This window comes from Myotis davidii, unplaced genomic scaffold (genome assembly GCF_000327345.1).
Source record: "Myotis davidii unplaced genomic scaffold, ASM32734v1 scaffold235, whole genome shotgun sequence".
Lineage (NCBI taxonomy): Eukaryota > Metazoa > Chordata > Mammalia > Chiroptera > Vespertilionidae > Myotis > Myotis davidii.
In genome coordinates, this window is record NW_006287462.1 from 3,472,550 (window position 1) to 3,495,456 (window position 22,907).

A 22,907-nucleotide genomic window follows, 5' to 3' on the forward strand; every position below is an offset into this window, starting at 1 on the left:
ATCAACCACCACCACCAACTACCACACCAACCATCAACCACCACACCACCAACCACCACCACCATCACCACCACCACCCCACACCACCACCACCCACCACCACCAACCACCAGCACCACCCACTACCACCACCACCACAAAAAAAAAGGGATTCCTGTAAGAAATCCAACACTTCACAATCACAGCCAACAAGATGGTGCTCAAACCTTTTACTTTCCCTCTGGCCCCAAGAGCTGGCCTGTCCCCTCCCCCCTCCCACTGAAGCGCACCCTCTGCTCTGGTCGCTTATGCAAGCACCGAACACTTTCATGGTTTGCTAGGACTTTTAACTGCTTGTGATATTAAAAAGGAAACCAACAGACCTATTAAGAACAAATTGATGTGAGAATGTCACAGGCATCTTTGACCCAAAGGACTGAGGAGTCGTCCACATTTCAGGGGAAATGGGGCCTCAGCTCTGGCAGACGCTTCCTCCCCAGAGCTGGGACCGGGGTTTGGCTGAAGGACAGCCTGGACCTCTGGGTGAGGGCGGCTGAGCTGGGCAGTGAGGCCCACAGAGTCAGCAGGGGTCAGGGAGGACCAGCGGCCAGGGCTCCCCGTCCCTGCTGCAGGGCGTGCGTATGTGTGATGACATTGCAGCGCTCAGTAAATTATACACCGCTCGCTCAGACCCGATGCCTGAGTCGCACTATGCTCACCCTTCACATCATCAGTTCTGACTCCGTCTGTCCACTGCCCCCACCCCCCACTGCCCACCTTTGTGGGTAACCTCTCACCCAACAACAGCAGTGAAGCCGGGGGGCCTGTCAGTTCTCCAGCTCATCACCCTCAGGGCACCCTCCCGGCATCGCAGACCCCATGGGTACTTGCCTGATCTCGGCCCCTCCTGCCATCGTTGCCTTAGGACAGCCAGGGCCCCCCTTTAGCAACTCGGCCTCTCTTCCTGCATCAACACAGCCTCCAGGTCTCACAACAGCCTGGTAACGTTGGTATTATTAGTCCCTGAATACCGGTCAGTACCAGCTGGATCGGGCTTCGAACTCACGTCAGGTGGTCTAGAGAACACAGTGTAGAGGAGGGGTGAGCTGGGGAGGCCGCGGGGCCGGCAGCCGCTGCTGGGGGAGCAGGAGTCCCAGTGGCATTCGCCAGGTACGTCTACAAGGATCTCCTGGCTCTGTTCAGGGTCACCATCAAGGATTGTATATTTGGAGGAACAGCATGAATGAGGGCTAATCAAAGTCTCTAAAAGGAGTTCAATATGTCATTTATTTCAGATTCACGTTAAAAAAGGAGATCATATGAAAGGGGCACGTTTGCTTATTCGAGTGGCCAAGAACATTAGCAAATTTCCGTCACGTAAGTACTGAGAAGGGCCTGTGAGCCACATGTCTGCATTCCTGTGGCACTGTAAGGCCTCCACTCACTGACGCTGCCAGCCACTGCTCTCTGCGTGTGTTAAGCCACTAGTCCTCACAACCCCATCAGGCCATACGACACGTTGGTAATTCAACATAGAGGGGTGCTACAGCCTAGGGTTTATCACAGCAAGAAGGTACAAAGGGAAAAGGCGCTTGGCTGCGTCTGGGGAACAGGGGCAAGCTTCCAGGAGCCCCTCCAGGTGAGCCCGCTTAGCTCCTCCTGGAGTCAGCTGTGTGACACGTGATGCCCAGGTACCCCCTGCTTAGCACGTACCACATTTCCAGACTCCCAGACACCGTCTTCAGCAGAAACCACTGCTTGTATGAAGAGTTCAGGCACAGTGAGCCACTCGATCAGTTCTGGAAACAGCAGGAACTCCTCCAAAACCCCAGTTCCCAGATGCCAGCCAGGGCCCAGCCTTTCACGCAGGTCTTTCAAATGACAACAGTCTCAAGACTGCACATGTGGGTACTGTTATCCCTGTTTTATAGATAAGCAAACGGAGCAAAAGAAGTGAACTAACACTTGCCCAAGGTCACTGTCAGTCAACTAAGTCTGTTGGCCCTTACCTCTGAGAAAGGCCCCTTTCTAAAGGACATGTCGGTACACCCTTCAGGGAAGAGATTCTGTCACCTTTTGTGATGGGGTCAACAGCTTTTTCTGGACAGGGTCAGATGTCAAATGTTTGGGGCCTTGGGGCCACATGGTGTGTCACAATACCCAGCTGCTATTCGGCTTGAAATATACATAAACAAATGAGCATGGCTGTGTTCCAATAGAGCTTTATTTTCATTTGGACACTGAAATTTGAATCTCATATTTTTCACAAAATATTTTAAATTTCACAAAACATTTTGATTTTTTTTTCAACCACTTAAAAATGTAAAAGCCATTCTTAGCTCACAAGCCGTAATTCATCAACACCTATTCTCTAAATGTGTTCTTTTTTGTTACATGAAAAATTATATACCAAGTTGGCAAAGGCCGCCGTAGTTCAGGCACTTGTAACTGCTGCTGGGTGGATACTGGCATGGCCTTTCTGGAAAGCAGTTTGTGCCAACAGCATTTTTTAAAAGGTCATGTTCTTTGAGCCAGTAATTCGACGTCGGCGTATCTGTCCTGAAGAAATAGGTGCATGCAGAGGTTAGTGCATAAAAGGACTGATCTCTCTCACGTTCACCAGCAGTCCTGTCAAACGAGTGTGTCCGAGGTGTGTAAGGACACACGTGACCCCAGGGAGTGCAGGCCCTGGGTGACAAGGCAGAGCAGCACCATCTGGGGAGACAGTCGATGAGCAGTAGCCTGACTGCCCCTCGTTAAACACATCTCCGGTCTCTGCCAGGAAAGGCAGAGTCAGAGGGGTGGCCCCGCCTTCCTCCCGCAGCAGGGACACTGTGCTCTCTCCCCCGTCCGTTCCTATTGCAGACGTGGTGCCGATCCTGACGTCCACGGTCATTGAGTGTCACCGAGCGGGCCTGAAGCACTCGGCGTTCCGATTCGCAGCCATGCTGATGAGACCCGAGAATCGCAACAAAATCGATGCCAAATACAAGAAGAAGATTGAGGCCATGGTCAGGTACGCGGCGGCGGCGATGCCCACTGTCCGTCATGCTTCGCAGGCGCCTCTTTCAGGATGCAGCTGCTGGTGGCAGCAGGAACCACACGGGGGTACACCAGCAGCAGAAACCCCACGTGGCTGAACAAGTCGGGAATTGACTCACGTAGGAGTAGGAGGCGTTGGAGCCCAGGGCTGGTGTCGCTGGGTTCCAGCCCCTCTGTCGTCCAGTTTTTCTGTCCGGAGCGTAGAGATTCCCTCCACGTGGCTGTCTGCCACCGCTCAACATCACAGCCCCATTCAAGGCAGGGAGCAGAGGGAAATTAAGAGGTGGAGAGGCCTTTGCCTTTTAGAAAGGACCCACCCCCAGGAATCCATTCACATCTCGCTGGCCTGTACCCTACCTCTCGCTGCAAATTTGCAGCGTGGGCTGGTGAGGAGGGGGCTGCCTGGAGGCCTCAGTGTCTGCCCAGAGGGGCAAGTAGTAAACACTTCCCAGTGTGAGAAACCTGGTAATTACACACCCTATTGCCAGAAAAGTGCATCGCCACACCCTGTGGAGGCCCCCAGGCACCTAAGCATATCTTCACAAAGCTGTAGCGGCCTGGTTCCCCAGAGGAAAAAACACTAGTGTTTACCGAAGGAGAGAGTCGTTCCAACCACATAGCGATTCCACACTACACTTGTTCAAAGTGGAGAGGACATTGGGGTATCCGTTAGGTCCATTGTGACCAGCACCCAGTGTACCTGAATGTTGACCACCGCAGCTGCACTGCAATGAATGGCCGCTGGAAGCAGTTCCCCTTTGTTAGCTGGCAGAGAACTCTAAGCTTAGGGCCACATGAACACTCCCTCTTTAAAAGGTGGTAAGCCCTCAGCAGCTTCACACCAAATCAGACCACCCCAGCCTGCCTGCCAGCGGAGCAAGGTGGGAGGCTATGCTAGAGCACAGTTATCCCCGCAGCCCAGCACCCTGCTGTCCTAGGCGCTCGCTTCGAAGAGAGGCCATTTCCCCCATGCAAGGGTGCTCTGTAGCTGTGTGGTCCAGTGCGGTTCCTGGCAGCCACAGGTCACTAAATTTAAACTAAACTTAGAACTTAGTTCACCACACTACCCACATTTCAAGAGCTCGGCGCTCATGTGGCTCATGGCTAGGCTGCCGTGTGGGACAGCACAGGAGACATTGCCAGTCAGTTTTGCTGGACAGAATGGGTAGCAAGCTCACCACGCCAGTGACAAAGGAAGAGGACAGCAGACCCACCCATGTTCTCTGCCATTTAACGTGCCCTCAACTCCACTCCCCAAAATGGCCCACGTAATGCTACAACCTGACCACTCCCAACTCTCCTCCTCCTCCCTGCGCTACAGTGTGGGCCTCAGAGTCTGGGAGGAAGTAGGTATGTGTCAAGTTCCTAGTTTTCCAAATACGCCTTTTCTCTGCCATCCATATCACATGGAAAATGAAGTGTTTTTAAATGACACGTGATTCTTCCTCACAGGAGACCAGATACCTCCGAGACAGAAGAGGTCACTACCCCGTGTCCGTTTTGTAAATTTCTTCTCCCGGAATGTGAACTCCTCTGTCCTGGTTGTAAAAACAACATCCCATATTGCATTGCAACAGTAAGCTTCTTTATAATAATTTCCCTTTCTTTGCATATCTATTTATAACCCATTTGAATATGTGATGTATCAACAGATTTTTCACTTCTGAAATTGCAATCCCTCAAATTTCCTGCAATTTTTAGCATATAATTTTATGGTCAACAAAGCTGCAAGTTTTATTGAAAGGATATAGTAATTTTAAAAAACAACCACAAAGCATATAATTGTTTAAGTGAATAACTAGAAGGCACTGGGGGGCAGTGCAGCACACACGAGGGATCAGATGGGCCTGCGCTTACATCCTTTTTCCGCCACTTCTCGGCTCTGTAACCTGCAATTTGGTTTACCTTGCAACTTAGGTAATGTTTCTCAAAACTGAAGACTTCTTCTACACACAAGTCTGACACATAAAACCTGGCTTTAGTCCTTCTGATGCCATCTCTTTCTAGTCAGTTTCCACCTGTGTGAATTATCAATAATTTCCTAATTTAGAGTGCTAGCTTTAACTGCAATCCAATTATTATAATTGAATAATGGTGGAGCTTTAAAACTAAAGATGAATTTTACTCTTATATGCACTGTTTTAGGGTCGACATATGCTGAGGGATGATTGGACAGTGTGTCCACATTGCGACTTCCCTGCTCTGTACTCAGAATTTAAGATGTAAGTGTGCATCGTTTCACTAGCTCTCGGGTTTATCCAGAAATAGGCCTGTCATTCGGCCATTCTTGATCGGAAACCTCCTTATTTGTGCATGTTCCTAAAGATCTCTAAAGATTCAAATTGTCTTCTTAAAAGAACTATTCTGACCTTTGAAAACATTATCCTTAAAGGGGATCTTGCATGACACTGAATATTTTTTTTAAATATATTTTTATTGTTGATAGTACTACAGATATCTCCCTTTCCCTCCCCCTTTCCCCTTCCTCCCAGCCCCTATCCACCCCCCAGGTCTTCACTGCCCTGTTGCTTGTATCTATGGGCTGTGCATATCCTACATAATAAAAGCCCAATATGCAAATTGTCCCCTTGACCAGGAGTTTGACCAGGGGGCAGGGCTGGCTGGCCAACTGCCCACAGCCCCTCTGCCGGCCAGCCTGCCCAATCGGCCCCAATCGGGGTGAGCTGGCCAGACCTCACCCATGCAAGAATTCGTGCACTGGGCCTCTCGTAAATATATAATTTCTCTAATTCTTAAATTGCATAATGAACATATACTAAGAGATGTGGACAGGAATAGTCGTTTTTTTCACAGAATAACCCAAAGGAAAAGAAATATATTTAATCTATTCTGCCTCTTCATCTCCACACAGCATACTGGATACGGAAAGCACATGTCCCATGTGTTCAGAAAGATTGAACTTTGCTCAACTGGAGAAGCTCTCGGACTGCACCCAGTACCTGCAGACAGAGGTGGAGCCGTGAGTGGCATGTGCAGGTCAGTGCCAGGCACCTCCCCTTCCTGGGCAGAGTCCACAGCTGTAGTTTGTATTCCCATTGGCTCCTTTTTGTGACTCATGTCGTTCATCAGATTTGAGCACAACAACAAAACCTCTGATTCGTTTTCTTAATGCTAACATGCAGGCTGTAGTCTCTACAATAACAAAGATTGTTGGGGCAAGCCGCCTCATGGATTCCAACTGGGCCATAAGGTATCACTAAGTGTTTGTCAGGAGGTTTTCAATTACCGATTCACTCTCTTTAGTAGTAATTGGTCTAGTCAGATTTTCTACTTTTTCATGCTTCAGTCTCAGTAGGTTGTTTCTAGAATTTCTTCTAATTCTAATTTGTTGGTATGTAATTGTTCATAGTAGTCTCTTACAATCTTTTTTTGCATTTCTGTGATATCAGTTGTAGTCTCTCTTTCACTTCTGATTGAGTGATCTTTTTCTTGGTGAGTCTGGCTAAAGGTATTTTGTCTTGAAAAAAGCAGCTCTTAATTTCATTGATCTTTTTTAGTCTCATTATTTCTGCTCTGACCATTATTTCCTTCCACTACCTTTCAGCATAGCTTTTTCTTCTTTCTCTAGTTCCTGGAGCTGTGAAGTTGGGTCGTTTGAGATTTTGTTTCTAACTGTAAGCATTTAGCACAGATCTTCCCTTTAGAACTGCTTTTTCTATATATCGTAAGTTCTGATATGTTGTAGTTCCTTTTTCATTTATCTCAAGGTATATTCTTATTTATCGTTTGGCTTTTTTTCTTCTTTTGACCCAGTTTGTTCAGTGGCAGGCTGATGAGTCATATTTGTGAATTTTCCAATTGTACAGCCAGCCACTCTGTCTTTTGATCAGAGAATTTAGTCCATTTAAAGTAATCATTAAGTATGGACTTACTGCTATTTTCCTAATTGTTTTCTGGCTGTTTTGTCAATGCTTTGTGCCTTCTCTTGCACTCTCCCTCTGTAATCTGATTTTTTGTAGTGGCAGCCTTAGAATTCTTTCTCTTTCTCTTTTGTGTTTTCTACTATACGATTTTGCTTAGTGGATACCATGAGGCTTACATGAAACATCATATAAGTCTATTTAAAGTTAATGAGAACTTAAGTTCAAATGCATTCTAAAGCTCTACATTTTTACTCTCTCCATCCACCCACACACATTCTATTTTTTTTTCTTTACAGTAAAACCTCGATATAATGGACTAATTTGGGCAAGGGGGTATCCATTAGAGCCGAAAGTCTGTTGTATAATAAAGTTTCCTGAATGTGTTAAAAATTGGCAAATTAGTTACTTCACCGATTTTCACTTGTGTGGACAGATTTGTTTAATAAAAATTAAGAATGTATGAAAAGTTTAATTTCACAAAAAAGTTTCCTACATATATTACTATAACTTTAAATTTATACTAAATAAGTCTAGTAAATGTGTGCCTACACCAGTCACTGTGTATAAATAAATGCAAATGGTTTTTTTCTCAATGTGAACGCAATAGCGCATGTTGAACATCAGCTGGCTCACATTAAAAGTGCTGCAGAAAGTCACAATGGGACAACAGAACCAATTACTGCGCACAATGCGGTGTGATCATGCGCTAATCATTCGCTGAACATTATTTGCGAGCAGTGACTCTTGGATTTAAATGTAGACTGCAGTAGCAGATATGTAGTGTTTATTTATGTAGGCAAAATTACTAGTGCTTTTTCCAACCCTGTTAATTTTTTTTTTTTAAATATATTTTATTGATTTTTTACAGAGAGGAAAGGGGAGAGATAGAGAGTTAGAAACATCGATGAGAGAGAAACATCAATCAGTTGCCTCCTGCACATCTCCCACTGGGGATGTGCCTGCAACCCAGGTACATGCCCTTGACCGGAATCGAACCTGGGACCTTTCAGTCTGCAGGCCGAGGCTCTATCCACTGAGCCAAACCGGTTTCGGCCCTGTTAATTTAATTATAAGCAACTCTTAGTTTAAAAAGCAATTCAAAATTAACAGGGTGTTAATTTTCACATATGACATACAGACCAGAAATTTTGTCCATTAAGTCATCAGTTTACTGTATTTCCCATCACCAATTATCCCTCCTATACCCTCTTCCACTTCTACCCATTCCGCCCCCCCCACTCCACAATCCCCACACTGTTGTCCATGAGTTCTCTTTTATAATTTGCATCTTTTCATCTTGTGGTATATCTTTTAAGACATCATTGTAGTTAAGTATTTTTACTACTTTTGTCTTTTAACCTTCATAGATTCATGTGATTAACCCACCAACATTACATTAGGTTATTCTGAATTTATGTATTTACCTTTACCAACGAAATTTACTCTCATGGTTTCCTTTATTAATTAGCTCTCTGTCATTTCTACTTAAAGAAGTCCTAACATTTCTTGTAAGGTTGGTCTAATGGTGGTGAACTCCTTTAGCTCTTCCTTGTCTGGAAAACTCTTTTCCCCTTCGATTCTGAAGGACAGCATTTCCAGGTAGATAATTCTTTGTTGGCAGTTTTTTTTTTTCCCCTTTCAGCACTTTAAATATATCATGTCACTCTCCAGCCTGCAAAGTTTCTGCTGAAATATCTGCAAAGTCTTATGTGGAATTCCTTTTATTTAACAAGTTGCTTTTAAGATCCTCTCCTTTTTTTTTTAACTTTTGGCAGTTTAATTGTAACATGTCTTGGTGTGAGCCTCTTTCAGTTCCTCTTATTGGAACTCTTCCTGGATCTGGATGTCTCTGTTCCCTTCTCCAGGTTAGGGAAGCTTTTAGCCATTATTTCTTCAAAGAAGTTCTATGACCCTTTCTCTCTCCCATCTCCTCTGGGTCCCCCTGTAGTGCTGCCCTGTCTGCTGCCCTGTCTTAGTTTGCTGGTCCTTTCTTCTGCATCTGGTCTGCTACGGAGCCTGTCTATTGTATTTTTCAGGTCAGTTATTATATCTCTAGCTCTGATTTGTGTGGTATTTTCTTCTATTTTCTGTCTCCTTGCTGAAATTCTCTTGGTCCGTGCATTGTTCTTTGATGAGCATCTTTATGGCCATTAATTTGGAGTTTTTACCAGGTAAATTACTTATCTCCATTTTGTTAAGCTACTTTTCTGAGGTTTTATCTTGTCCTTTCATTTAACATATTCCTTGTTGGTGTCTATGCTTTAGATAAACAAGCCACCTCTCCCAGTCACGGAGAGCTTTTGTGTGGGGAATGAACCTTATTCAACCTGCCCTAGCTCTTGGTTCTCTCTCAAACCTTTGTGATTGTCCAAGTCGCCGTCTTAGTTCTTGTGGCCCCAGTGGTTGAGGGAATGCCAAGATCTGTGTTCCAAATGGGAGGATCTCAGTCAGCACCTCGATTCAGACTGAGTGAAAGCCCACAGCTATTAAGATAAGCAAATGGGCCTCCTTCTGGAAAGGTTAAGCATTTCTATCAGCTGCCTGTGTTGAGCCTCGGTGGCAGGTTAAGAACACTCCCTGGGACAGTCCTGGGGACCCGTGAAAGTAAGCTCTACAATTAAAGGGTGTCGCTTGGAAAGCAGCAGAGAACACCAGAGCACTAAATTTGTACCCAAGGTCCTTTCTGGGAGACACCAGAGACCGTAGTCAGGGCAGAGGGAGAGTACGAAGATGACACCTGCAAGTCTCTGGGGAGCACTGTACTTGCCCCAGGTATATGTTACGCTCCAAGCCTTCTCTTGGGCTGTAGCTCTCAAGATTAGCAAATAGACCTCTTTCACAGAAAGACTGGATGCATTTCAGTCTGCTCCCTGTGCTGGCCATATGGGTTCATACAATCCCATTGGGAACTATTCCTTAGTTGTAGGTCTTGTGGATTCAGGGCCCATTGGCTTTCAAAGCTAGATGTTTTGGGGGTCTCTTAGGTGGGAGTCTTAAAATGCAGGATGCCAGCTGTGGAGTCCAAACCGTTCATTCCTCAGGAAGAAGCTGGAAGTTGTGAGGTTTATAGCAAGATTCTGTCTCTCATTTCAATGTGGGTTTTCTCATTCACTTGGCTAGATCCTGGATTTCACTCAGAGGGAACTATTCAGTATGTCACTGTAGATTTGCTGTGCCTGTAGAGAAAGTAGTTCAGAAGCCCCGTGTTGCCATCTGTGGGTCAGGAGTGGAAGCATGGTTTAGCTGGTCTTCTGTTCAAGGCCTCACAAGGCTACTGTTGGTTAGAGCTGTAATCTCACCTGAGGTTCAGTCTTCATCCAACCTGTTTGTTGGCAGAATTTTTTTTTTCATATTTATTTCAAAGAGGGAGAGGAAGATAAAAACATCAATGATGAGAGAGAATTATTGATCGGCTGCCTTCTGCAAGCCTCCCACCGAGAATCAAGTCGGGGCACGTGCCCTGATCAGGAATCGAACAGTGATTGCTCTAGTTAGTTATAAAATGAAGATAAAATATAGCGTTACCTGTGGAAGGATTCATTTGCAACTCTGCCACTTCCCAAAGTAGAACACTGTGTTTTTAATAATCGTCTGTAGAGTCTTAGACTGTGGTATCACTGCTACTCACAAATATGCTCAGTGCATGATTATGCATGACCTTTTGCAAAAGTCACTATAAATATTTTATTATACAACTAGAGCGCCCAGTGTTGTGCACTGGTGGGGCCCCTTGGCCTGGTCTGCAGGGATTGCGTCGAAACTGGCTCCAACATACCCTGAGGGGTCCCAGGTTGCAAGAGGAGGTAGGCCAGGCCAAGGGACCCCACCAGTGCACGATCGGGGCTGGGGAGGGACCACGGGAGGGCATGACCAGCCCATCTCGCCCAGTCCCAATTGGCCGGACCCCAGCAGCAAGCTAATCTACAGGTCAGAGCTTCTGCCCCCTGGTGGTCAGAGTGCATCATAGCGAACCGTCAGAGACTTGGCATATTAGGCTTTTATTGTATAGGATGAGTACTGATGAGTACTGGTTGAAGCTATTGTTCACTGACTCCTTTTAGACAAGGAATTCTTAACAACCATTTCATTTCAGAAGTTTTTTCTCATTCTTTCCAGTAAGATGGTCCATCAGAAGTTCAACAGCTTGTCCACACCATTTTGTTTTGTTTTGGGGTTTGGAGTTTTGGAGTTTTTTTTTTCTTTGGGGGGAGGGTGGGGGGATCTTCCTATATTTTAATCTTTTATCTTTTAACTTAAATTCTTTATTGTTGAAAGTATTACATATGTCTCCTTTTTTTCTCCATTGACCTCTCCCCAGCTGCCTCCCTGTGTCCTTTGGTTATGCATGCATACAAGTCCTTTGGTTGATCTCTTACCCCCTCCCCCCCACAAGCTCAACAGTTATTCCATGCTTGTGGATCTATTTTAATCATTTTAAGTTGTCCATTATATTCCACAAATGAGATCATGTGATATTTATCTTTCTCCAACTGGCTTATTTCACTGAACATAATGCTCTCCAGGTCCATCCATGCTGTTGCAAATGATAGTGTTCTTTTTTTACAGCAGCATATTATTCCATTGTGTAGATGTACAATTTTTTAATCCACTCACCTGCTGATTTCCAAATTTTAGCTATGGTGAATTGTGCTGCTATGAACATAGGGGTGCATATGTCCTTTCTGATTGGTGTTTCTGGTTTCTTGGGATATATTCCTAGAAGTGGGATCCCTGGGTCAAATGGGAGTTCCATTTTTAATTTTTTGAGGAAACTCCATACTGTTCTCCACAGTGGCTGCCCCAGTCTGCATTCCCACCAGCAGTGCACGAGAGTTCCTCACACCTTTTTAGTTGGTTTCAAGGCCACAACTGAAACACCATGCTGACAGACTGAAGATTTCTACCGTGGGAATGTAGAGATCCTGCTCCACATTCCATAAACAAGCAAGAAAACTTCAGTGTGCGTGGCTTTATCACTAAATGCCAGTTTCCTGAAACCCTTCTAAAGGCACATGGCCATGTTTGTTGTGCTTTCTAGATATGTTCCTGGGAAGACAGCATTTTCCTATGAGGCTGTGTTTATGCCTTTGATGGACCTTCCCGGGTACAGAAGACAAAAACCAAGGTGACCTTTCCAGGTTGCCCCTTTCAACTTCTACAGAGTGACAAAACAGTAACATATAACACTGCTGTTTATTACACTTTGTATATTTCCTCTTCAAAGTCTTACAGATTATATGTTCTGCATTGTTAATAGTCACCTATGACATAATTGTAAATATTCAGCTTTTTTGAAGTATGTCTTTTAAAATAAAATTGCTAACTAGATATTTGTAATGTTTCTCTGGATTTGGAGACAAAAGAAGGCAGCTTGAAGTACAGTGTGCAGCTCAGATATTAACACTGTTGAAAGTTTGAAATAAGAAGTTTACACAAATCAAGACTAGTTAGCCCTGAAATAAAAACACCCAAAACCACTAAAATCAAATATTTGAGAGAATGAAACTAGAAGCTTATAGTCATTATATATATATAGTCCTGAGTTGTTACACTGTGTACTATGGAATTCTTGTCACAAAAATTAAATCATTTGATTTCCCCTGAAGACAAAATTATTCAGCATCTTCCCCAAGGTGCTTAGAGCATTCCTTCCCCATATCACACACCACTCTCTTCCTACAAGCTGCCTTGCCATCCAAAGCCAATGTAACCACAGGCTAAACAGCTAACAGAAATGAGTAGTGTAGCCTAACTTCGAATGTGTCAGATGATGTCTTTGCAGTATGGCTACCAGCATTCTGAGCACTAGAGGTGCCTGCAAGCCTAGGGGACAATCCAAGTATCCACATGCATGCTGCCTCCAGCTCTATGGCCTCTTCTTCCCTCCCTAAGTGCTACAACACGAGTCATTACCAATAATCCCACCCACTATGGGGGTAGTATAAGGGTATAGGAATAAGAGCTGCTGGCACTTGGGATCTGTGAGGTGAAGTACATTATATTCTGGGAGTTTCAGGCCTTAGACACTCATTCATGTGCATAATTGTACCAGAACTCACTTAGGAAGACATTCTTTATTCATGAACTGCCAGATTTAAAAAGATGGAGGATATAGTAGTTTGTTGTAGATAACAAAATGGCCAACATTCATCCAATGCATCTCCAAAAAAAGCAAGTACGCAGTTTTATGCTGCAAAGATAAAGTGTGGCCTCTGCTGGCTCCAAAAAGGACACAGACCCCTTAGACTCACACTCATACTGCTGTGGAACCCAGCACCTACCTTGCATTTACCTCAGCCACACACCTCAGAGTCATGAGGGCTTCAGCCAGGAGTCTAACATCTTGTCATTCTCATATTTTAAAAGGCACATTTATAATCTCTAATTCTAAAAGCAGAGTTATTCATATTACTACAAAAATTATGCCAATCATGGGTAGAGCATTTATAATTAAAGTCATGAGCAAGTAAAGGACACTGTTCTTTGTTCTGACTGCAAGGATATTAGTCCCTTTGCTGGGGAGCACAGAGCACTTAGGCAGATATGACCTGCATATCCAAAAGCAGCAGAAATAGGAGAGCATGCGTAAGAAACTCAAGCTCAGCCACCTGGTTAGGGGAGGCAGTCGTCAATCAAGGGAATTTTCACTGACGCAGAAGTTTCAAGCCAGGCTTGAACAGAGAGGGGCGCGGTTCAATAGGCAATGTTTTGTTCCCATAATGAACTTAATCTCCACGAAATACATTTTTCACATGGTAAATACACTTTCAATGTATGTCTAACCATCCAAACAAGACTCTCCATTCCTTAGAAACAGGAATCAGATCCTGATTTTACATTCCTTTCCTCACATATCTCTTAGCATTTACTGACAAGATTAAAAGCAGCTGGACACCTAAATTCCAGGCCACTTCCACAGCCTCGGGGCCACGCAGCAAGGACAGTGACAACCCAAAGTTCCAGTAGGGTTTGTGGGCTCCATCACTGAACAGAATCATCTCCCAGGGACAAACTAAACCAAAGCCAGTGTTCACTTTGTCCCACGCCAGAGTAAGCCTGAGACTTACTGATGGGATGAGACTCAGGAAGGATAGGAATGACCACCCATCATTTTGCAGCCACACCCTCTAGTAATAACTAAAAGGCCTCCCCATGAAATCCTATTCACAGCATTCACAGCCGTAATGAAGTTGGAAATCAGAGTGCTAACTCTTCAATTGCCAAAGTTATGTTTCACATAACGGGTTAGTAGTAAAGTTAACTTCTTTTATCCAATCATTTGCAAATTAGTAAGGAAAGTCATATACCAACATAGTATTTTACTATACAAGATGATAGGCTTAAGAATTTATACATGTACCATATGGGACATTTTTATTCCTAATTTACATTCTGCAACATACTTGACAATGTACAAAAAGAATACCCAGTTCTAGGTGGTGACTATTTTGTATTATGATTTATTTACAAAACTTCACCACATAATAGTAACTATCTTTAAAAAAATGTTCAGGACATTAGAATAAATTGTTAAGCTTACAAAAGCTGCCTTAGTACCACTGTTGTCAGGCATATTATTGTTAAATAAAATCTAATTCCAAAGCCCACGTGTAGTTTCTAATTCTGATTATACACAGTCATTTTGAAGCACAATCGAATTAGATGGACAGGGGGCAGTGGAGGACCCACACAGTCCTATCAACCTCTATAAGAGGTGTACATCAGCCTACCGGTTGCATCCTGCTAGCTGTACCACCATTTACTGATAATGGGACCACTCAGTCGCCCTATTATGGTTCCTTTGGAAAAAATAAGGCCTCCTCTAGACCAGCTGGACTGGTCAACAGGGTGAGTAAAAAGTGACCGTCAGTAGTAAGAAACAGCTTCATTTCTTTGAACCTTTTCCTTTTCCTTTTCCTTTTCTGGACTCCTTATCTTTTTCTGATTTTGAAGGCTTTGAAGATTTTGTCTTTTTCTGTTGGGAGGGAAAGATGCAGAAAATAGTTAATAACTGTGTTATGAGTAAATGAAGTAAGTTCATCTCTATAAAAATCTTTACCTGCAACTTAATTAGTAAAGAAGAAAGGTTGCAAATATCTATGTATCTTTAACTATTGCTACCCCCAATGAGCTTAATTTCAATAAACTACTTGTAGCCTTTATAAGATAGCCATAAAACTAAAAAGCTATTTAAAATCTAGAACCAACATATGTTCCTCATGAATGCAGTTTCTTGGATTTAGAACATAGATATATTTAGGAAAGACAAAATATAAGTAAGACATAATTTACAAACAGGGTAAAAAGTTACTTTTCTTTCAGTTTCAGATTCGAGAGTCTAAACATGCCCAGTTTGAGGAGAAGGGAGGAGACAACCTCTTATGTCTACACAAGACTAGACAGGAAGAGGAGCTACACTGGTGAAGGCCACTATTCCGACCGCTGCATATACAAAGCCAGAGAGGGCGAGAATGATACGCACACGATACAGGAGGATACAGACTACATTCCTTTGCTATAGCAAACAGTGGGCTGATACCATAAATGCTTCTAACCTATTCCAGCAAAAGACAAGGATGTTTGCTCTGAAAAATTTCTATAGGCAATTCAGTGGCTATAGCAAAACAGAAATAATAGAAGGGAGAAATGGTTTCATTGAAAATGATTTTCTTGGTTGTGCTGTGAAAATGTGTGTGGGTAAAGCACAAACCAATGATCAAAAAAGTAAAAATCTTACTTTTTCTAACAGAGCATATGACCATCAATATGATGGCCTATATTTTGCTTTTTGGCTCTTCCACTATTATTAGAAGCTGTTTATAAAAGTGAAACAGCTAGCCCTGAGTGGGTGGCTCAGTTGGTTGAAGTGTCATCCCATACAGCAAAAAGGTTGTGGATTTGATTCCTGGCCAAGGCACATACCTAGGTTTCAGGTTCAATCCCCTGTCGGAGCACATACAGGAGGCAACCAATCAATGTTTCTCTCACATCGATGTCTCTCTCTCTATTCCCCCCAACCCCCCAAAATATCAATAAACATATCCTCAGGTGAGGATTTTTTAAAAAGTGAAATCTATACCTTCTCCACCTTCAACTGTGATGAACAAAAAAACTTAGAAGTATTTTCAGAGCTTACTCTGCTACTTGCTAAACAGGCCCTGAATAATTTCTGAAGGTAAATTACACAAGAAAAAATAAACTAGTTTGCGGGAGTATCAGAGCTTCTCTCTGTAGCTTAAAATACTACCTTGATCATAGCATCCGTTTCCACAGCGTCTTGCTCTTTCTCATCAGACTGAGAGTCATCCTCCTGGAACTCCTCACTGTGCTCAGGATCCAGCGCAGGGCCAGTGCTGTGCCTGGGGGCCTTCACTGCCTGGAGCGAGTACGGAGTCAGGTGGGCTTCCTTATTGTAAGCTCTCGTAAAGGCTGCCTTCACCTAAAGAAAAGAAAAGGAGGGGACTCCTAAAATCTAAGTGCCAGAGAATCCTTTTGAACTCTGTAGGCCTACAGACTTTGAAAGACCCTGGAAGCCCCTTAAAATGATTTGCAAAATATTTATACACATGTGTGTATATTTATTATATATGTATGCATTTTTCTATGGAGAAGGTCCATATTTTTCATATTCTTAATAGAGCCCATGACTCAAAAAGATAATCAGGCCGAAACCGGTTTGGCTCAGTGGATAGAGCGTCGGCCTGCGAACTGAAAGGTCCCAGGTTCGATTCCGGTCAAGGGCATGTACCTTGGTTGCGGGCACATCCCCAGTGGGGAGTGTGCAGGAGGCAGCTGGTCGATGTTTCTCTCTCATCGATGTTTCTAACTCTCTATCTCTCTCCTTTCCTCTCTGTAAAAACTCAATAAAATATATTTAAAAAAAAAAAAAAAAAAGATAATCAGTATTTGAAAACTTTAAGGCAGACCCAAAAAATTGACTTTTAAGTCATCATTTTTACCTAATTCAGTGCTCTCTGCAATTCTACAAGTGATAAGGTTAGTCAGTAATCAGGAAGTCAAAAAAGGCTCACAATAAGATACAAGTTAAAGTTGGCCTTTATTTACAAAATACTTTTACTAATAGTGGCTAGTTCAATATACTAAATAACTTGAAAAGCCTTAACATTGAGCTTCTAATCATTGCAGAATTAGTCCATGAATGCTAACTGTAGATGTCTCCTGTACCCACAACCATTGAGCCAGGTTGGAATTCCAGAGAAGGCAAGCCACAGAGAACGTCTTCTAAAACATCAGCAAACAAACAGGCACAAAGTGAGGTATTAGATAGTACATATTCATGTTATGTCACTTTAGGTTTTTCATGCTCATTATGTGAAGTAGGGGGTACATTACTACACAACAGATTACAACTGGAATAACTGAATCCACTGAATGGGCAGACTAAGTGTAACACTCCTCAGCCAGTTAGCACTTCTTTTCCTCGGTTCCTTCACCGGGCTCAGCTGCCCACACTTCCTCATAAGGAATATATTTATATTTGTTCCTCAGCTTTCACATCTTGCTTTTCCACTCAGCATAAAGCAAAGATAAACATACAAATTGTAAAGTTAAATCCAAAAGTCTTTTCTTTATATCATACTCAAATAGTGTATTTGGAAAGCACAGGCCATAGAAGCAAAAAGCACTGAAAAAGCAAAACCTTTTAAAGCACATAAAACACCTCTGAAGTACTCCCAATACAAACCCGGTAATTACAGTGATGGAGAGCCACTGGGTGACACAATTTACCTTGGGATCCAGCTTGGAGAAGGGACTAGGCTTGCCTCCCCAGCTGCTCATCTCCATGATATTCTCAAAGTCTTCTTTCATCAAATAATAGGCATCCATAAGGGCAACAACGTCCTGTACTCCTTCTACCCCTTGTGAGGTCAAGGGCTGTACAAGTGCATCCCTTATATGTGATAGATAATCCATATTTATAGTCCTTTTGCTGGAGTAAGTTCTTAAACCAAAACAAAAGAGACACAGCTATAGTCAATAGCGAACTACCACCGATTCAAGTCACAGTATGCATATCAGATGGGAGTTCAACCCACTTTTAATAATGCACAATGGAATGCCTCTACTGTTTTCATAGTTGGGTCATGTACAGACACCAACACACTCCAAGGGAATTTTTTACTTACCTGCATCAGAGCATGCAAACACAAATGGAGGTTCTGCTTCCATCCTACTCTTTAAGGCCCAGGCAACAACAGTGCTTCCATGTGCTCATACTTCTCACAGCCAACGGTTACTCGTTCCCAGTTCCAAATGTGAAAAGCATCCCTAAAAGCCACTGAGCTTGCCTACCTAAAGTGCCGCTACCACTTCCTAAGGAGGGTCTGAAAAACTTTGCTCTCTGGATTGTAACACACAAAATTACATATGAAAGCTTCCCTCACATTTCCTAACACTGTTACTCTGAAATTTTTAATTCTAGAGCAGGGTTTTCACCAAATCTAATAAACTGCCAAGAATGTTCCTGCATTCTGGCCAGGGAAAGACAGAAAAGCAGTCTCTAACTGACTGAGAACTAGAATGGTATCACGAAAAGGCTGTTTTTCTTTCTATTTAAACACTGTCGCTTAAAGACAGAAAATAGATGAACGAAACAATATTTCCAATGTCGCCAACCTAAATCTTCCAACCCAGCTGCCACCATCCTCAAACCAGGCAACTAAATATCTATGTACACTTCAAACAAGAGACCTCAAAAGCTGTTGACTCCAGGACCCACACTAAAATCAGAAAGGAAATGAAAAATCCTTTTAAAAATTACCGATGTCCCGAGCTGGTTTGGCTCAGTGGATAGAGTGTCAGCCTGCGGACTGAAGGGTCCCAGGTTCGATTCCAGCCAAGGGCACATGCCCAGGTTGTGGGCTCAATCCCCAGTCGGGGTGTGCAGGAGGCAGCCGATCAATGATTCTCTCTCATCATTGATGTTTCTCTCTCTCCCTCTCCCTTCCTCTCTGAAATCAATAAAAATATATTTTAAAAAAATAATAATAATAAATAAAAATTACCTATGGGTCATGCTCCTCCCTTCAGGCAACTGAATGTCTGAATCACAAGACCCCACACAGTTCCCCTATCAGAAATCTAGAACCTGGCCCACAACTGTTTTATTAACTAGGCAAAGAGTTCAAACTGCTCCCATTTTAATTCACCCGTTTCCTCTGAGTCTGTCTCCTATAATCCAGCATACTTGAAGATAAGTATGAGCCGTAAGCCCACTGCCCAAGACAATCAATCATCAAACCTTTTCCAAAATTAGTCTTGTAATTTGTTACATCACTGTTACCTTCTAGTAGGATCACATAACATTAAATCTAATAAAGTCTAAAAGCATCGTCTAAACCAGTGATGGTGAACCTTTTGAGCTCGGCGTGTCAGCATTTTGAAAAACCCTAACTTAACTCTGGTGTCATGTCACATACAGAAATTTTTTGATATTTGCAACCAGAGTAAAACAAAGATTTATATTTTTGATATTTATTTTATATATTTAAATGCCACTTAACAAAGAAAAATCAACCAAAAAAAATGAGTTCGCATGCCACCTCTGACACGTGTGTCATAGGTTTGCCATCACTGGTCTAAATCAAGGGTCCTATCCTCAAAAATCTATTACTTCCCCTGAAATTGTATTTGTACATTAGTGCAATTGGGGGGGAATAAAGACCAAAGCTTCGGCTTCTCAAAGGCATCTATGACCCAAAAAAGATTAAGTGTAATAATATCACACTTTTCCATTTTTAAAAAAGAGAAACCTGGGCTATAAAAGTTAAGTAGGAACATTTTAATTTACTTTACAAGTTGAGAGGCTCAATACAGATGTGCTTGATGATGATAGTGGCCTATATATGATTCCTTAAGAAACACTTGCTCAGCAATTCTATGTGCTAGGGAGTGAGCCTCAGTTCCTACCCCCAGAAAAGTTCTGTCGAACGGGAGAAGGGGGCAGACATCCAAAAGGACAGCCATGAAACACTGAAAGTCCAGTGCTCACAACCACATGAGCACAGTACGGGCACTACAGGGGACACCCTAGGGCACTGGGGTCCTGATATTAACAGCAGTGGACAGGGAGCAGGGAGAGAGCTGAGAGGCCACAACTGGACCAGTGAGGACAGCAGGGGAAAGCCGTTTCCAGCTCCACAGGCTGCATGCATCCCTTGGCTCACGGTCCCTTTCCCCATCTTCAAAGTGGCAGTGAGCATCTTCAATCTCTCTCTGACACTGCTACCCCCGCCCCCCCCCCTTTTTATAAAGACCCTTGCAATTACACTGGGCTCACCCAAATAATCCAGGATAGTCTTCCCATCTGAAGATGGGAATGAATTTGTGTTTTAAGCCATTAAATTTTGGTCATATGTCATAGCAGCAACAGAAAACTAACACCATGGTGGCAATAAAAGGCTCATGCCACAGGCTAAGAAGAGGGAATGGAGCAGGAAGTAGAAGAACTCAGTTCAGCTTTAACCAAAAGCCAAGGGTGAACCAAATACTAATATCCTCTCCCCAGACCAGAAAGATAAGTAAGATTGCTCAAGTAGTTTTTCATGGTTAAAAGTAAACCCCTAAAGTTCACTTAATGTGTGTATGCATGCACATTTTTTAAGTTCTTAAACATTATCAAAATTGTACCAAGTAAGAATTTTGAACGTCCTTAAACTTCTCCAAACACACTGGTTCTCAATCATCTGAGTATTGACTTCCTGTTAAAGGTAAACTGTATCTCCATCCCAAATGACCAGGTCACTTTACTACTAGGATAGGTAAAAACTAGTTGTTTTATCTATATGGTTCCCTTTTCCAATTAAATTATTCTTAAGCAGAGATATTGTATATGACTATTAGTAATAGCACTATCTCAGAGGAATACAGTTTTAAATTTATCTTAAAGTTACAAACATTTCTACCACCAGAAATGGAGTTTTACCACTTACCTGAGACTCATGTGCAATGCTAGATCCTGCACAAGACGATCGTGTCTGCCTGTAGAGGAGTGCTTACCCAACCAGCTGGGGAAGGTGGGAAACTGAGTCATGTACCCCCTCATTAACTCTCCAGGAAGAACGCTGGCATAAATGGCCTGGGGGAAAATCAAGTGCAGGCCACAATTTAAATTCAGTACAAAGTTGCTTCCTTAGCTTACAAGCAGTCTTCGGAAATGAAACATCAATGTCCCACATACCTAATTCCAGGGCAGAAGGCCCTTTCCCTCTGTGTCTGATCTGTGGGTGTAGAAAACTTATTCCAAAGAAAACAACTGATTATGGTAATGCCTTGTTCCAAAACACACATGGCCCTAAGAGAGATCATCTTGCCAACTCAGCCTCCTCAACCAACTGATCTCATGACACCAGTTACCTTGTAGATGCCAATGTCAGAGAGGCCTATGCTTGCCTTTAACACAAGCTATTGATAGCACAGGTGGACCAGAGCATGAAAACCCTAACCGTTATGGAGTCAAGCAAACTGAGAAAAGTGAAAATGGGCATCCCTGAGTATCTTCCATGTCCAGGGTTTCACTTGTTAAACGCTGGAAATATACATACATTTTGTATGCTGCTTTATTCTAATAATTAACTAATTTTTTCACATTAGTTCATCTTTACAAATAATTTCAAAGGTGGCATAATATTCTAGTCAAGAGATTTTACTATAATTCATCATTCTCCTGTTACTGAACATGGGAGAGTCTAATTTTTTGCTTTCGGAACTAATGCTTTCAGGAATATTTTTGTACATTAAGCTTTTTCTGTGTTTAAAATTATTTAAGATAAATTCTCAAAAGCACAAGTATTAGGTAAAAAAAAATGAACATTTTTAAAACATGAGAAAGAATTCTTTATATACAGAATGAGTCCTTGTTTTTTTGTTTTCAAACAATGTGTGGTAAGGTTCAGAGAAGAGTAGATGCTGGAAGTCCCTTGTTTATTACTGTATAAATAATAATACTGTATAAATATGCAAAACAAATACTCTTAATTATGAATGTTGACCAAATTCTATTTTGAGTAAAAAATATCAACCGAAGTAAAGTACCAATACACAGCTGCCTCTTTAGCAAGAAGAAAATGAGAATCCACATATTAGAAAGTGGCTACTGACCTCCCCTGGATGCAGTTCAGGAAAAAGCCACTAGTAACCATCTGCGAGAGGCAAGAATGGCAAAAGAAAGAAATGTTCTTAAGACAGAGCAAATTAAACTTTTAAAAAATATATTTGTATTGATTTCAGAGAGGAAGTGAGAGGGAGAGAGACACAGAAACATCAATGATGAGAGAATCATTGATCAGCTGCCTCCTGCACGCCCCCTATTGAGGATCGAGCCCACAACCCGGGTATGTGCCCTTGACCAGAATCGAACCCGGGACCCTTCAGTCCACAGGCCAATGCTCTATCCACTGAGCCAAACCAGCCAGGGTGAGCAAACAAAACTTTTGACTCACATTTTAGTTATGACCAAAATCTAACATTCCTAATTTCCATATGTCCATTTACATAAAACCATTCTGAATTACTGAAAAATAAGGCCAGATTAAGAAATAGACAATAGAGACTGGAAACCAAGATGGCGGCATAGGTAAACACCGAAAATGCTGCCTCCTACAACAACTTCACAAATACAACAAAAAGACAAAACGGACATCATCCAGAACTACAGGAAGGCTGGCTGAGTGGAAATTCTACAACTAGAAGGAAAGAGAAAAGCACACTGAGAGTCAGGAGCTGCGGAAGTAAAGTGCAAAGGTGTGGAGGCTTGAGCGAGTGCGCACAGAAAGGAGCTGGTACCTGAGGACACGACTGTCTTTTTGAATCAGGAGGGAGTCACAAGCTCCCGACTGCTCTGAACTCCAGTTCCGGGAAGTCTCTGGGGACCCAGGACTCAGACAGGGAGAAACTGGACTGTCTGGCAGCGGGCGAGCTTGAGGGCGGCTTTCCCTCAGAGGTGCTTGCGGCAGTTATTGGGACACTGAGACACTCGGCCCC

General features: G+C 42.9%; 2 protein-coding genes across 5 annotated transcripts in view; one reads left to right on the top strand and one right to left on the bottom strand.

Moving 5' to 3' along the window:
- WDR19 (WD repeat domain 19) overlaps window positions 1–12,233 on the top strand; it is a 79,535-nt gene extending 67,302 nt beyond the window's left edge. The window contains 6 exon segments of the mRNA XM_006759287.2: window positions 1,275–1,356; window positions 2,845–2,995; window positions 4,474–4,597; window positions 5,167–5,243; window positions 5,894–6,018; window positions 11,944–12,233. Of these exon segments, the coding sequence (XP_006759350.1) occupies window positions 1,275–1,356; window positions 2,845–2,995; window positions 4,474–4,597; window positions 5,167–5,243; window positions 5,894–6,005 (546 nt within the window). The 3' untranslated portion in view covers window positions 6,006–6,018; window positions 11,944–12,233.
- Window positions 12,234–14,150: 1,917 nt separating this feature from the next.
- Window positions 14,151–22,907, bottom strand: part of RFC1 (replication factor C subunit 1) — a 65,991-nt gene continuing 57,234 nt past the window's right edge. For all 4 annotated transcript variants that reach the window (XM_015561008.1, XM_015561007.1, XM_015561006.1 and 1 more), the window contains 4 exons: window positions 20,858–21,003; window positions 17,655–17,868; window positions 16,153–16,344; window positions 14,151–14,880 (listed from right to left, as the gene is read on the bottom strand). In XM_015561008.1, coding sequence (XP_015416494.1) covers window positions 14,791–14,880; window positions 16,153–16,344; window positions 17,655–17,868; window positions 20,858–21,003 — 642 coding nt within the window. In that variant the 3' untranslated portion in view covers window positions 14,151–14,790. The remainder of the gene's footprint in view (window positions 14,881–16,152; window positions 16,345–17,654; window positions 17,869–20,857; window positions 21,004–22,907) is intronic.